This window comes from Plectropomus leopardus, chromosome 22 (genome assembly GCF_026936395.1).
Source record: "Plectropomus leopardus strain MGB_pleo_1.0 chromosome 22, ASM2693639v1, whole genome shotgun sequence".
NCBI classification, from domain to species: Eukaryota; Metazoa; Chordata; class Actinopteri; order Perciformes; family Serranidae; genus Plectropomus; species Plectropomus leopardus.
The window spans coordinates 2,826,935-2,843,979 of NC_142197.1; the positions used below are offsets into that span (position 1 = coordinate 2,826,935).

At 37.8% G+C, this 17,045-nt stretch overlaps 2 protein-coding genes across 5 annotated transcripts in view; both read left to right on the forward strand.

Moving 5' to 3' along the window:
* Positions 1 to 2,616: 2,616 nt before the first annotated feature.
* LOC148185831 (uncharacterized) lies at positions 2,617 to 4,085 on the forward strand. Its single transcript, XM_088072562.1, has 2 exons — positions 2,617 to 2,750; positions 3,771 to 4,085. Exons 1-2 carry the CDS (start codon positions 2,742 to 2,744, stop codon positions 4,083 to 4,085), a joined length of 324 nt encoding a protein of 107 aa, XP_087928688.1. The 5' UTR covers positions 2,617 to 2,741.
* A 40-nt stretch (positions 4,086 to 4,125) lies between these two features.
* Positions 4,126 to 17,045, forward strand: part of ptpro (protein tyrosine phosphatase receptor type O) — an 88,974-nt gene continuing 76,054 nt past the window's right edge. For all 4 annotated transcript variants that reach the window (XM_088072545.1, XM_088072546.1, XM_088072547.1 and 1 more), the window contains exon 1: positions 4,126 to 4,261. In XM_088072545.1, coding sequence (XP_087928671.1) covers positions 4,160 to 4,261 — 102 coding nt within the window. In that variant the 5' untranslated portion in view covers positions 4,126 to 4,159. The remainder of the gene's footprint in view (positions 4,262 to 17,045) is intronic.

The following is a 17,045-nucleotide window of genomic DNA, read 5'->3' on the forward strand; positions in this document are numbered from 1 at the left end:
GGTTTGAGGATGTTTCTCAAATTTTAGGACATTTCTACGATTTTAGGATGTTCGTAGGATTTTAGGACATGTTTTTCTTGGATTTTAGGACATGTTTTTCTTGGATTTTAGGACTTTCCCCCCAGATTTTAGGACATTTCCACGATTTTACGACATTTCTACAATTTCAGGACATTTCTTTGATTTTTGGATGCTTTTCATCTCTAGAATTTTAGGACGTTGTTGTAGTTTTTAAGGACAATTTTAGACCATTTCGAAGATTTTACAATGTCCATAGGACTTTAGGACATTTTTTTCTTGGATTTCAGGACTTTTTCCCCCAGATTTTAGGACATTTCTACAATTTTAGGACATTTCTTTGATTTTTGGATGCTTTTCATCTCTAGAATTTTAGGACGTTGTTGTAGTTTTTAAGGACAATTTTAGACCATTTCGAAGATTTTAAAATGTTCGTAGGACTTTAGGACATTTTTTTCTTTGATTTTAGGACTTTTTTTCCCCAGATTTTAGGACATTTCTTTGAATTTTGGATGTTTAGCACCTCTAGAATTTTAATGTCCTAAATCTGAGAAATGTCCTAAGATAGTTGAAACATCCAAAAATAATAATGATGATAATAATAATAATAATAATAATAAAAAAAATTAAAAAAACGTCCTAAAGTGTTAGAAACATGTATGGAGCTGCTGTGATTGGCCCCTGGCCTCTTGTTTTTTTGCAAAAGTGGCCCTCAAGCAAAGCAAGTTGAGTGTCTCTGCAGTAAACAGAATTTTATATGGAAAATGACAAACATAGTTATTAGTAGTATAATTTAAATGCAAATTTAAAGAGTTTTAATTTAAACTGTTTCAACCAAATGCAATATATATATATATATATATATATATATATATATATATATATATATAGCTATGTATTTATGTATATATATATATATATATAAAGTGTCCTCTCTTTTATTCAGGATGGAACAAAGTCAGTTTGTCAGTTTTTTCTTCTCCTGCAGATTGTTTCTTTTCTGATCCCGTCTGAGCCTCACTTCCCAGAATCGCTCTGACTTCCTGGTAAAATCTCTGTAGCAGCGTTGGGCAGCGTGTGCGTGTGTGCGTGTGCATATGTGTGTGTGTGTGTGTGTGCATGTGCATGTGCATGTGTGTGCGTGTGCGTGTGTGTGGACTCACTCTGGGTTATATTAAACCTGATTGATCCCTGCAGGGGGATGTGGGTCACTGCAGCGGTCGACAGAAACACACACAGTCAACAACAAACTACCGTAAACATGGAAAACACACAGAGTCTGATTTTAGTTGAGTTTATATCTTAAATCACCTTAAAGTGAAAAAAAAGCTTAATTGAACATTCAAAGCTGCAATAATTTATGAACTTTGTTCGCTTGTTGGCAGCAGAAGCAAAACAGAATTTAGACGAAATTATTTTTTAAGTTAATGTGTTGAACTTTTTATTTCCATGTTCAGCAGTTAACGAACAACTCGATGATTCATCAGCAGTCTTTGTGTTTGTGTCCCCCGTAATTTACGTCCAGAATTTACTCTTTTATACCCGATTTTTGTCTCGTTGTCTCGTGCACCACAGTCCTGCTCCTCACAGTAACACTCATACAGTTAATATTCTCCTTTATTTGTTGATTTACTGCCTTTAATATTAGGAGCACAATAGACGCACACACACACGCGCACACACACACACACACACACACACACGGTGGACCCTCCGAATAAGGACCTTCCTGTTGGCAGCTCCTGACCCAACACGTGTCATTCTGGTAAACATGAATCTGTTTACTGCAGCGTCATGTGATCCTAATCAACCACACACACACACACACACACACACACACACACACACACACACACACACACACACACACACACACACAGACACACACACAGTGATTGGCTGTTTGTTAAACCTGCAGATAAATTAAACACACAAAGATCTTTATTGACAACAGAGAAAAAAAATAAATAAATAAATAAAATAAAGTAAAATGCAAGTATATGTTGACAGCACCGTTTGCAGTCATACATTTTGATGCTCTGTTGGCTCAGTTTTGATAAATCAAAAATCTGTGTGGATGGTCAGTGTTGGACTCTGAAGACGCCCTGAAGCAAGTTTGGTGTCAATTTAGCAAAGAATTGCAAACCTGTAGCATGTACAAATGATTTGTTATGAATTTTCAAGCTTTTGAAATTTAGCCACTGTCAGGAATTTGGATTTCCTCATAAAAAAAATAGAAATAATAAAAATCATTTAAATAGAGTTTGAAAATTGAAATCTGGAACAAATTTGAGTTTCATGTTTTAAACTGTTTTAAAAACAACTAATAAATATGCCGTGTACCTAAAAAAAAAAAGGCAAGTCATAAATAAAAAAATACAAAAATAAAATGAATTATTATTATTATTAATAATAATAAAATAATAATACATTAAAGTTTTGAATATGAACATATATCTCATACTACTGCAGTAAACTGATGTACAGTAGTGATAAAATGAATAAACTGATATGTAAACAGGATAATAAAGTATATTTCAGCTGCATCAAACTGCAAAGATTAAATTACAAGTTTCTTTTGATCTGCCGCAGGTGTCGCGTGTCGTTGTCGCGTGCAGGGGGCGTCCTGCGGTGTGTGACGGCTGCAGCCAGCAGGGGGCAGACTGACGTCACGAATGACCTGAACACTGTCCAACATGAAGAGATGACGTCACACAGGTCCGATGAGACAGGTAAGGAGAGACAGGAAGCAGAGACGAGTTAAGACAATAAAGACAAAAACATTAAATTAAACAGAGTTACTGAGAGAGAAACTGTGAATCTACATAAGAAACATATGAGGAAAACGTTTTTAAAAATAATATATATATTTTTAAAATAACCCATCAACAGGAGACACAGAACGGGACAAACATTCTGCATAAATACATTCATAGAATAAAAATAATAATAATAATATGCTTTATTTATTTTAAAAAGGGCTGTACATGACTAATGCAGTAAAAAACTAAAAACATTTTGGGACTGTAAAAATACAAAATCCGATAATTACAAAATAATAAAATTCATGTTCTGTTTGTGTGAGAGGATTACACTCAAAGTAATAAACAATGTCTTTAAAATAACTGTTATATCACATAAAATCTCATATTGCAAATCTTTTTAAGACTGGGGAACGTTTCAAGAATTTTAGGAAATTTCTTGAATTTTAGGATGTTTCAAGGATTTTAGGAAATTTCTCAGATTTCAGGACATTTTTGGGATTTTAGGACTTTAGCACATAGGATGTATATAGAATTACAGCACATCTCTTGGATTTTAAGACGTTTCTTGGATTTTAGGACATTATGGGATTCTAGGGTGTTTTTTTTTGACATTTCTAAAATTTTAGGACATTTCTCAGATTTAAGGACATTAGGGTCTTAGCTAGGACCTCTGTCGGGGGTGTGGGGGATCCTCCACTGGCACTTTTTTAAAAAAATTTTGATGCTGTTTTGTGCACTCTGACACCTTATGTATACTAAAAGTACAAAAACAATTCACAGTGTGAATCACTTTATTTTTTATTGTCAATTATAAAATGCTTGGGGGGCCACCCGGCACCCTATCAGGGGCCAGATTTGGCCCGCAGGGTGTAAATTGAGTTTAACTGCCGTAAGTAAATGTAGATCACTGAGTTACTCTCCATCACTGCGTGCTGGTTTAAAATGTGTTTTATTGGGTGACTCTTGATGTGTCTTGCTGGTTTCCAGCGCGTGCATGCTGTAATGCTGTTGAAGATGAAGATGAGGATGAGGAGGAGGAGGGGGAGGACCCGTGTGTGTCTCCATGCAGCCTCCGGAGCGCAGGGCGGGGCGACGCCGCGCAGCAGCAGCAGCAGCAGCAGCTTCATCACCGCTGACCGACACCGACCTCCTGCTCGTCTCCAGGCCGCGGCGTGGATCCGGAGCCCGGCCTGCGCCCCCCTCAAGTCTCAGCGGCTCCGGGTCGAGCTGCGAAACGAGGTGCAAAGGGTGATGAGAATAACAGCGAGGAAGAAGAAGATGAAGATGATGGTGTGCAGTTAAGAGCTGCGGAGCGGAAACCAGCCGGAGTCCGTGCGCTCGCGCTCCGATGCAGCAGAAAAATCGCCATTGTTTGGATGCGCAGCAGACTGAGAGGAAAACCCCGGATTATACGCACACTGTTTGACACGATGCTTTCACCGCTGCTTCTCACGCTGTGTCTGCTCTGCTGTACCCAGGTAAGGACGCCTTTTTTCGGCTAAATGTGGAGTGTTTGTGGCCGCTGCTGTCTGGATGCGACGCGGCACCAGCAGCAAGCAGCAGCAGCGTGTGGTGCTTTGTGTTGTGAAAACACAGCGAGATAAGATGGATTTGGGTTAATGGACAAGTTGTATAAGAGGTGATTAGTGGTGGTTGGAGTGTGTGTCGGTGGATGTGTCGGTGAGACGGACGCGTTGTGGCACCGCAGGTCGGTTTGCGAGGCAGCCAGCAGCTCGTTTTGTCCTGCAGAAAGTGGGTCAGTCGGCTGCAGCCTCACCGAGCCCTGCATGTCTGTCAGCATCACTGAGGATCACACACACACACACACACACACACACACACACACACACACACACACAGCAGAGAGACCTCGTCTGTCTGAAGAACATGATTTCACATTTTCAGCTGCTGCATGAGTTGGTGTTTCTTCTGCTTCACCAACTGAAAATATTCATGTCTCGAGTGTTTTCAGATGGACATTTTTTTGTTCTGAGCTTTCATGTTGCAGAGGATCCTGTGTCACAGTCTGATATCATCAAATTCAAGTTTATTGCAAACCCATATTGCAACTTTAGGTTTTAAGAGAATGGTACAATGCAACGTTTTTGTGATGTTTTCAGCAGCGAGTTTTCTTTTAGGTCTTAGACGGTTCTTAAAGTTTGGGTAACATTTTGTATAAATAGGATAAAATGTTAATTTTTTTGTTAACATATCATAAGGAATGTTTCACAAAATATTCTGTAATCTCAGTCCTCAATAACATGTTCTGAATGTTGCTTTTAAAACGTTTTTCCTTTGTTCTCATGTAACATTGTGGGAACATTTTATGAAAGAACATCGTTACTGTACTTTTAGGGTCCATAAAATACCCCCCGAAGAGGTCCTAGCTAAGACCCTAATGTCCTAAAATCCTAGAAATGTCCAAAAATCCTAGAAATATGCTAATGTCCAAGAAACACCCTGAAATCCAGAAATGTGCTAAAATCCTGGAAATGTCCTAAAATCCCCCAAAAAGTCTTAAAATTCCAGAAAAATCCTGAAATTCACTAAGCATACTAAAATCCCAGAAATAACCTCTCATCTCTTAAACATCCCTAAAATCAGTGAAACGTCCCAAAATCCTTGAAACATGTGCGGGACTGCTGGACTGGTCCCCTCATTTTGCAAAAGTGTGTCTGCAGCAAGGTTTGGAAATCCTAAAAATCTCACGTCCTGTTTTAGTGTATAAGCAGCGTTGGAAGGAGTGAGTGTATTTTTTTTATTAATCGAGCCACGACAGGAAAAATACTAGTGTAATAGCATGAAATAGCGTAAAAACACGCATTGTATTATTTGTGGGTGTCATTCTGAGCTTTTGCCTGCGAATTTGCCATTTTGACTATTTTCCACAAATACATGCTATTTCCACACGGTGCACTGTCACAATTAATGTTACTGCTAATCATTGTCATATTCCAGGCTGTTATCATCCCAAAAAAATGCATGTAGTATATTGAAAATAATTAAGTTAATTTGTCTTTTTTTTTTATCTGGCATTAAAAGGGCTAAAATTTAAAATAATAAAAAAAAGATCTTCATGATGAAGACTGATGTTGGTTAAAAAGAATAAACTTAATAAAAGTAGAAAATCATATTAATGTATAATATTTTTTATTGCCTGATTTTGTAAAGCGCATTTTGTGTGCAGAGCGATCAGGTGCGAGTATTTGACACTTCACAAAAAAATAATGTATAATGTATAATGTATAAAAAACAGCGTTGCTGCTGATCATTGACATATCCCAGGCTGTGATAATAAAAAATCTACTTTGCATTTAGTATATTGAAAATAATAATTATTTTTAAATCCAAAAACATAGTGGCATCATGAAGAAAAAAGGAATTTAAAAGGTCAAAATTCTGAAAATTAAATAATATTTGATATTAATGATTGGGACTGTGGAGGACGCTCTCGTATCTGGTCAGCTGTTTGTCACCATCCACTTTTATCGAAGCTCTTCCGTCGGAGTATAAACGGTTTTATTGTCCCGTTAGCGACCGAGTTAACGAGCTTACTTACTGACAATCCCGTTAGCGCTGGATCTGAGGTCAGGTTTGGGGTTAAAGTGCGACGGCGCTGGTTTGGTTTCATCAGATCTGCCGAAGGTCATCCAAACACAACAGGAAGTGCTGAACGCAGGATGTGACTTGTGACGTGTGTGTGTGTGTGTGTGTGTGTGTGTGTGTGTGTGTGTGTGTGTGTGTTGATGGTAATTAGTGTGATAATGACCGTATTACCACCATGTGAGCTCATTAATGCTCTCAGGCTATCAGGGAGTTAAACTCGTGCACCACCCGGGGATCAAACCTCCGACTCCGAGCATCAGATAATGACATTATTAACGTCATAAATCCAAACACGGGGAGCACCTGGTTGAACATTAGAGTCATGTGACCTTCAGGTGAGGCGTCAGTCTGAGATCAGAGCTCTGATTCGTACGGAGATGTTTACGATCATTTACTCACATGAATAATTAACTCTTACCCTCAAATTCATTATTTTTGCCCTGAAATGTTGCGTGCTTTGAAGGCGGTTTAATTAGTGATGAAGCACCTTTTTTTTATTCCCATTCCAGCACTGATGATGTGTGTTAACCCTTTGAAACCTGAGCAAAATGGCTTGATTTCGTTCAAACACATGGGAAGAAAGCAACGAGCATCTTGACAAGAAGTGGCCCCAAAATTTGCAAAAAATTGTTAAAAAAATAGCAAAAAGTTGCCAAGAAAATTATTTTAAAATAACCAAAAAATAGAAAATGACTATCATTAAATGATGTGTTAGTATATCAAAATAATGAGAAAATTTAGCAAAATAATGAGAAGTTTTCTCCATATTATAAAACTTTTTTTGTAAAAACAACTTTTGTAAAAGAAAAAAAATAGAAACATCAAAATAATGAATTAGTATCTTAAGTTATGAGTTAGCATTTCAAAATATTGAGATAATTTCTCAAAGTAATGAATTAATATCTTAAAATATTGAGCACGTTTTGCAAAATAATATAGTATTTTATTTTATTATAATGAAGACTTACAGGATCTTTTCTTCCATCACACTGGTGGAAATGAATACTCATGACTTCACCCATTTAATGCATTTTGTTTTTTTTATCTTTTATTGCTCATTACCTTCTTCCCATGTTTTTAAATCAAATAAAGCCATTTTACCCAGATCTCAAGGCCAAATAAATCATTTCATTGTATTTCCATCTTTGCTGTTTTGCCTGTCCCAAATATTACTTCAGTGATTTATGATGTAATACCCCGGGTTATTAAAGTTTTACAGTATTTTTTTTATTTTCTGTGGAAAAAAGATAAAAAGGTAAAAGAAATGGCCTTTGTTTCATTCATTATTTACTTGCTTTTGTAAATAAACCGCGAGACTAAAAACCTTCATGAACCTGATTCCAGCCGGACCTGGTTTTATTCACGGCTGATGTTGCTAATGGACACAGAAGCTGGTCCAGCTCTCTGGTGTTGTGCCATGTTGGAGACCTTCGGTCCTTTCTGTGTTTGCCAGGCGGGATAATGAGCCCAAACTGGTCATTAACGGAGAATACACCAAAGACTGGACACTTTCTGTGCCCAAGGACAAGAGAGGGACAGAAAAAACACCAAATCCTGCGTGTGAAAGCAGATCAGGGTGATCCGCTCGAAGCTTCTTCCTGTTTCTGAGATCAGAAGAAAACACATTTTGGACTGAAACTGCCAAAAACCTGAAGCTGAGAGATAACGGGCTTAAACTGCGTGTTAAACCGAGCAGAACTTCAAACCGACGAGCTCCCAGATAAGCTGCGAGTTTCTGATACCGCAGCTGCTGTTATTGTTGCTCCACCAAACTTTTTCATCGACGCCGATGTGACTGAGTCATTTGCCAAATCTGGCCCCTAATAGGGTGCTGGGTGGCCCCCCAAGCATTTTGTAACTCACAGTAGAAAAAACCTGATTCACACTGGGGATTGTTTTGGTACTTTTAGTATCAATAAGGTGTCAGAGTGCATAAAACGGCATCAAAATAGAGCTTTTTGTTAAAAAATGTGCCAGTGGAGGATCCACCGCACCCCCGTCAGAGGTCCGAGCTAAGACCCTGATGTCCTAAAATCTTAGAAATGTACTATAATTCTAGAAATGTCTAGAAATACTTGAAATCTCCTAAAATCCTAAACCTCATCAAATCCCAGAAATGCCTAGAATCCAAGAAATCCAAAAGAAATGTCCTTAAATCCTAAGAAAATCCTTTAAATGCCTAAAAATCCATGAAACGTTCTATAACCTGAGGAATGTCTAAAATCAGAGAAATGTCCTAAAATCCTAGAAACCTCATAAAAACCTAGAAACATCCTAAAATCTCAGAAATGGCCTAAAATGCTAAAGTTATTCTAAAATTCCTTAAATTTCCTATAATTTAAGGAATTTTAAAATAAATTTGTCAGAAAATACTACAAATGTCCTAAAATCTGAGAACACCCCTATTTCTTAGAAAAGCCCTAAAATCCTAAAAATGTCCTAAATTCAGAGAAATATCCTCAAATCCTTGAAATGTCCTAAAATATTCTATCTTACACATTTTTAAAATACCTAAAATTTTCTATAATCCTAGAAACCTCATAAAAACCTAAAAAACATCCTAAAATCCTTGAAATGTCCTAAAATCCTAGAAACTTCCTAAATTCAGAGAAATATCCTCAAATCCGTGAAATGTCCTAAAATATGAGAAACCTAAAATCCTTAAACGTTTTAAAATACTTAAATTTTCTATAATCCTAGAACCCTCATTAAATCCTAAAAACATCCTAAAATCTGAGAATAGACCTAAAATCCAAGAAATGTCCTAAAAACATCCTTAAATCTGAGAATTGTCCTAAAATCCAAGAAATGTCTTAAAAATGTTCTAAGATCTGAGAAATGTCCTAAAATCCCCAAAATGTCCTAAATTCACAGAAATATCCTTCCTCAAGTCCTTGAAATGTCCTAAATGTTATAAAATACTTAACAATTTCTATAATCTCAGAAACCTCATAAAAACCTAGAAACATCCTAAAATCTGAGAAACGTCCTAAAATCCTAAAATCGTGCGTGGTGCTGCTGCGACTGGCCCCTGGCCTCTTGTAATTTACAAAATTGGCCCCTGAGCAGAGCGATTTGAGTCTCCCTGATGGAGAAAATGTGGATCAGTTTAAGAGAAGTTATTGATTAGCTCTCGGCTTCCTGAGCAGGATGTTTTAAATGTCTGTCTCCTGTCGTCTCTCTGCTGGAGACTCAGGTCCTTGTTTTATCACCGTGGAGGAGGAGGAGGAGGAGGAGGAGGTGTTGGATAAGCAGCCATTGTTGCTGCTCTCGTGGAGTTGCCGGGCTCCCTGGCGAAGACTTTTTGTTCAGTATTTTGGAGGAGGGAGCTGCTGTCGACGTGCCGCCGCTCGTTCCTCGGCGCTGACTTTGATGAAATGCCAGCGGAGGGAGGAGGGACGCCGGCTCGTCAGCAGCATTATTCTCTAATTATCTCCCTGTTTTCATTCATTAAGGCTTTGTTGGAAAAAGGTGGAAAAATCTGCAGTGTCAACACGACTTTGTTTTCTCGTCTGCAGAAATGTGGAGGACGCGAAAACACAACAAGTTTACTCCGCTTTAATTTGGTGCAGATCAGAGTTCAGACACTTTTTTTAAAATTTCGGAGCTTCGTGAGGTGGACTCAGTTTGTAATCAGGCTGCTTCATCAATACTGAGAGGATGTTTAGAGCTTTAGCATCATTGGATGTTAAAAATAACACTTTTTGGTGACAAAAACTAGAGCTTGGCCAATAATTCAGCTGATCAGATATATCAGAAATATCAGGTTTACTGAATAGTGACTGTAAATGTCAGCAGAGAAAAATGATTTAGAAACACGAGCGCCTGTCTACCACAGAGCTCTGACAAGCTGATTTTTTAGAATAAAATATACTTAGAAAATCAATTCTTACAGCTTCACACGCTGGCTGCTTTTTTCAGGTGTTCAATTCACACGTAAATATATTTCTTCGCAGTGTTTTTGTCATGAATACTTTCACACAGAACAGGATTATTATGTGTGGAAAAAAACTTTTTTCAAACTAGGTTGATTTTTCTGAGCTGTCGCAGCACAAATAAAGACCTCAAACAATCAAGTTACAACAATAATTTTATTAATATAATTTTATTCTGCGAAATAAGCGACGTTTCGAGCCAAAACGCTCACTTATACGTTTGCTAATGAGTCACCATCTTAAATATATATCAGATATTTCATGACTTTAATAGGATTTTAGGACATTTCTAGGATTTTCAGACGTTTTCAGAACTTTAAGACATGTCTGGGATTTTAGGATGTTTCTCAGATTTTAGATGCTTCTAGTTTTTTTTTCTAGATTTTAAGATGTTTCTAGGATTTTAGGCAGTTCTTCAGTTTAATGCAGTGACTGACCCACTACGACAGCAGCTAACTCATACAATCTGTGGAGTTGTGAAGTCGAGTGCTGCGTATTTTGGCAGTTCAGCGCGCTGAGATGCCACCGAAATGTGTGAAAGTATGACTGTGATGTCTGCTGACATTTTATACAACTGAATGCATCCATTCACATGATGAGTACCAAGTAGAAGTAGAGAAAAAGGTACTATATGAAGTACTGGTATGGAAGTATTGGTATCAGTATCACTTTAAAGACACTGGTGGTGGACGCAGCTCTCGGCCAAAAGTCTTTGTTAAACACTTTCTGGTGAAGCTCTGTTGTTTTTGTTCTGCTCATCTCTAACTGAATCTGTGTGTGTGTGTGTGTGTGTGTGTGTGTGTGTGTGTGTGTGTGTGTGTGTGTGTGTGTGTGTGTGTGTGTTGGTATCCAGGCAGCAGTTTGAAGAATAAACTCAGTGTTTTCTTCTGCGTGTCTAATTCACTCTGATTAAACTCGGGCTCTCATGCGATCCTCGCCTCTAATCGCAGCCTCACTGGGACCTTTTTTCCTCCGTCTGTTAACTCGCCAGACCTCATTGATTATAGCCCCAGATTATTAGTGCACTTTCACATATGGGGATTAGCCCTGACAGCGATAATCCAAACAGCACTTTAAACTGCCCGTCGTTGAAGTATCAGATCCGATGCACAGCCGTGTGGTCGTCTGTGTGTTTTTCGAACTCTCTGCGGAGAATGTAAAGCTTTTATTCAGACAGATTTTGGTCTTTAAAATGCTGTTGAGTGACACCTAACAGTGGTGTTAAGAGGCTTACAGTGGGATTAGGAAGATTACTGCCCTTACATTACAGATGTTTTAAAAGCTATTGTTTGCTGTGACTTTTTTAGAACAAAAGACAAAAACGCAGAACCGTACAAGGCACATTAATGCTTTATTTGTTTACTGTCCTCACATAGAAATGTAATTTTTACATATGATAGAGCTGCAGCTAACAGTTATTATCTCACATTTGGTTGAGATTATGAGTTCGGTCATCTGTTCATGCCTAATTTGGCAAATTACTGGATCAATCAGCCTAATATTTGTGTGCACATGAATGCTTTATGATCGCTCTTGGTTGCAGTGATTCACAAATGATGAAAATCCAGTTTTAAGCCCATTTCTAACTGAACAAAAACACAGCTAAAACCCACTAACATCTGGCTTTTTAATGTTATAGGAAAGGTAACAACCATCATTCATGTGGATATTTATTGAGTTTGGCTCTGATCGGCATTTATGGAAACACAAAATCACAGTTAACACACTAATTTTAGCACCTTGACTGGAGAGATGCAGTAATGCGTCATCACTACTGTCACTCCGTAAATATGGATCACAAAAGTGTTAGAAATGATTAAGTTGGAAAACATCGCCTTCAGGCATCAAAATAATGATAATAATCCAAGACTACATTTGTTTGTTAGTTTATAATAATAATAATAATAACAATAACGATGATGATGATGATGATGATGATGATAATAACAACAATAATAATAATAATGCTAATGCTAATAATAATAATAATAATAATATATTATTATTATTATTATTATTATTATTATTATTATTATATTATATATATATATATATATATATATGTATATATATAATAACATTTTTGTTTCCTTTCTTTTTTTTTCCTATATTGACCGATAGTTCGGGCTTCTGCAGTTGCTGAAACATTGCCTGTTAACTGTGTGAGATCACAGTATAGAGAAACTTGCGAGCAATGAACTGTGACTAATATTGTTTGAGGGGTGCATTGGTTCGGAGTTGGTTTTCCAATTTTTATTTCAGTTTTAGAAATAGCAGGGCTACATGTTGATACATTTCTAGAATTGTGTGTGTTTGTTTTTTCTGTCAGCAAAATAGAGAGAAAAAACCTGCTAAATACCATCCGTGTCTTTCTAAGCAGCGTTAAAACAGTGATCCAAGTTATTCTGAACCGAGTTTGAAAGAGAGACTGAATAAGGATGAGAAATTTAGAAATGATTTTTAATTTTTAAAAAGTAACCGGAAAGTTTTCACTGGCCTCCATGCTGCTTTCTACCGTTTATGAAACTGTTTTTCAGCCTGTCCGTAACATCAACATCAAAAATAAAACAACAGAAAAACCAACAAAAAAACCCCGCACACATATTTGTCTGCTGCAGAGCCGTACCCACAGCTCCTCTCTACTTGCGATGGGAAATCAGTCTATAACCTATATTACCCGTGTTTAAATGTGAGCGAGCAACTTCATTGGCGTCTGGTATCTAGTTATTATTGAAATGTGTGAAAGTTCATTTTTGGCCTTTGAAACAGTAGTTCAGCATAAAACGAAACAAAAATCTGGCCTTTAGCTGAGATGTGGTTTAAGACTCCAGAAAAAGACAGTAAGTGGACCTTGAGCTAGATTTTTTCCTTTTTTTCCAAACTGGATTTTAGAGGTTTCTTTAGGAAGGATTTGATGTTTTCAGGAAGCGGTTTATTCATCTGAAAGTTCGCATTGTTCTCTTATTGAAAGAGAGAACTGTCAATCATCTTTTGTAAAGCCTGAGGAAATGAAGCCGGTGAGCCATCACCTTTTGACCTGCAGCAGACTTCACTGATAAAAGTGAAAATTTACCCGAGTGTTGCACTGCCCTAAAACGGGACAAAAAGAGAGTGCTCACATTTAAAAAGTGGACTCATTTTCTGTTTTAACACTTTGAAACCTGAGCAAATGGGCTTGATTCTTTTCAAGAACATTGGAAGAAGGCAAAGAGCGCCGAAAGAAGAAATGACTCAAAAATTATGTGAAAATTAGTTTTTAAAAAAAACCACGAAAAGGTTAAGAAAAGGAAAAGAAAGTTTTGTGTCTATTTAATTGTATTTTACAACAGATGATTGACTTCTTTGCTCTGCTTCGTGCAGAAAAGTCCGTCTCCCCAAACCTCATTGAGAAAAGTGCACATTTTGCTGTTGCTCTGCTGTCGGCGAGCTCAGCAGCAGCAGCACAGAGAAGTGTTGTAACATGCCGTCAGCGTGGACCTGCTCGGGCTCATTCATAGTCTAATGGACTCTGGAGGTCCCCGTCCTCCCCTGGCTGGAGCTGTCAGAGGTCCGTCCTCTCTCCGAGTCCCCCTCCTCTCCACACAAGAAAACAAAAACGTGGAGGTTTGCATGATAATGTTGGCAGCTGCCTGAGGGCGACGCCTCCTGACCCCCCCGCTCTCTGCTCATTCACAGGGTCAGATACTCCATTCATTCACCCGCTCTGCTGCCTGAAACACGCCTGTGTGTGTGTGTGTGTGTGTGTGTGTGTGTGTGTGTGGGGGGTTTTCCACAGTAAGAACAATAATTTCTGAGGCTCCATTTAGTCGCTTTCAGGGTTGGAAAGTACAGTGCACTTATTCATGTACTTCAGGCTACTTAAAGGGCAAGTTTGGCATTTTTTTTATAAAGGACCCTTTTTTTCTCATGTTTTTGTGTCTAAGTGATTAATGACAACAAAAATTTATAAAAAATGGCCCAGTATGGAGTGAGAGAGTTTCAATTTTACCATCTGGGACATTTTGCGCTATCGATATACGTCCACCTAAGCTGCTTTTCCATCAAACGTTTTCAGTATTAGAACCAAAACACCTACAAACTGGTATGTGAACTAAGGGTCGACAAACTGTCAGCCTGGCTGATAATTGGGGCCGATATTTGGCATTTTGCGGATCATCTGTATCAGCGTTTTACTTCAGTGATCGCTGATAGAAAGTGTCAACGTATTTATTGATTTTTGTTTAAATTTTCACTTGAATTTATAAAAAAAGCTGCTGGGAACTTGCTGAATATTATGTTGAAAGTTTCAGTTTTGATTAAACATTCACTAAAGGCGTTTAAAGCTTTTTGTTCGAGTGTGCTATATTCAAAATTTTGACAGAAAGCTTTTAATTAAATTGTCATTGATATCGGTGCCAAATATCAGTTATTGGTCTTTATAATCTTAATTGGTATTGGCCCAGAAAGAACAAAATCCATAGACCCCTAATCCAGACCTTAGATCTGTTAAGCACTTCGGTCGCAGACAGTACTCGCTGTATTTCCTTGTTCACTGTCGATACCGAGTGAATTCTGCACCTTGTTTATCATTCGCAGAACAGGGCTGCACACCGATATTTTCAGAACAAAAAAGAGCAGGCTGCAGTGAGAGCTTCTCTTAATGTTTATAAATAGTGAGTTTGTGCACTGACTCCTCTCCAGGCAAGAGCAGGGGTTCAGTGCTGCCCGAGCACACCGAACGAAGCTCTGACATGTTTTTGTTCTAAAAGAGGATCAAACTAAATACAGTTTAAACAATGCACTTGAAGTTAATGTTTATTTTTTGAACAATTGTAGATCCACTTACTTTAAGTGTATGTCATCTAAGAGAGACATGAAAGTTGTCATCTGAAATTTAATGTGTTGATTAATTCACGCTGTCAACTCATGAATTGAGTAACATTACAAGCAGGGCAATATATCGAATATACTCGAGTATCGCAGCTTGTTCTGTGTGTGATGTATAAAATTACTTTATCGTGGACATTGAGTATAAATTGTCATGTTTTTATTAACCACCAGCATTTTGGTTCTCTTGCTCTCTTCTGAGGCTCTCTCGCTCTTACAGACACACACACAGTGCAGGGCTTTTGCAGAGCTCCAGACTGTGACTATTTAGTCACATTTTGCAACCTAAAAGCAATACTGCGATTTGCAAAATACTATTAATATATGAACTGGAGAGCTGTTAGTTTGTTTCCAGCTTACAGAGAATAAATCATCACATTTAATGTTGCCGCAGTAACAGTCTTATTTAATGAGTTGTAGTGATGTAGTGTGAGCAGGTGAGGCGTGTATGTCGCCTGTTTGCAAAGCTCCGATCGTGACCCTTAAGTCACATTTTAATATTAATAATATATGAACTGCAGAGCTGTACGTTTGTTGCCCGTTCACAGTGAAAGAATCATCACGGCTAAAGTCGCTGCGGTATCTGTTTAACTGTCAGCGTGCGCTAACATACAACATCTCGGTCTGAGATAACCCAGGTCCTTCAAAATAAAAGCACCACGGGTCCCGCTTTGATTTACTTAATTATAACAATACTTTATTTAGCTTAATTCCTAATAACCATATTTTATTCAGTGTTATTATAGCAGCAGTCTATTCAACTTTATTATATGGCAGCATCTACTTTATTAACGTGATTGTGCCTGCAATCATTTTGTATTTTAGTAGTTAACATTAGTTTAAAGGACATTTAAAGATATTAAGATTTACCTTAAACTAAGCCAAGCCAACCCATGACTGTCAAAAAGGAGTATGATTTAAGGGTTTATTTCAATCAAACCAGAGTTGCTGATTGTTCGAACAGTGGATAGACAAATTAAAATGTTTTCTGTGAGTTTTACTTGGTTTCTGTCGACACTGAATGAATGTGTTCAATGATGATAAAATTACTGTGCATTGATTGTCATTTTCATCTCTGCTCTACGGTAACTATATCTTTATTTTAATGTCTACATGAATTCTCTCTGATCCTTGTAATATATTCCGGTTGAAGAGATTTCTTTGCGTATCACTTGCAGCTCGTATGAACCTTTGAATAAACAGTTTACGGGTGGAGGATGACATTAGCATACAGTCCCCGTTGCCCCGGAGGCTCTCGGCTCTCCACTGTGTCCATGGTAATCCGGGAATCAGACAGACATAATGAGCATCTCCTCCTACCCCAAATGTGTCTCTCCTTTCATCTCTGTTGCCATGGCGACAACAGAGCAGCAATGAATTGAATGAATTGGTATGGATTTTTTTTTGTGTGTGCTCACTCTGAGCCGAGCCCCCTCAGGACGACGTCTGAGAGTGTGTTGATATTTTCACAAGATCTTCGTCCTTCAACTTTGACCCACTGCTCACTGAGCGATAGGTGTCTTTTATTACAGTGTTTACGATGAAGAAGCCATGAATACTCAATGGAGCACTCATTGTGGATTAATCCGCCGCTGAAATACTCCCCAAACAAAAGCACTCTTTGCTGTTTTTGGAAAGTGCTAAGACTTTTTGTTTAAAAAGTGAAAATATATTTTTGTAAGATAGTTTTAGCTATGCTACCAGCATGGACTAATTGTCATGTAATTTTGTACATGGACATTCATGTTCCTCTCTTGTTGAATTTTAACAACTTTTCATCTAGCGCCATCATCAGGTCAGCATTATAATGTGTCCTATACTTTGGTCTATGATCAATGAGAGACAAGAACGGTCA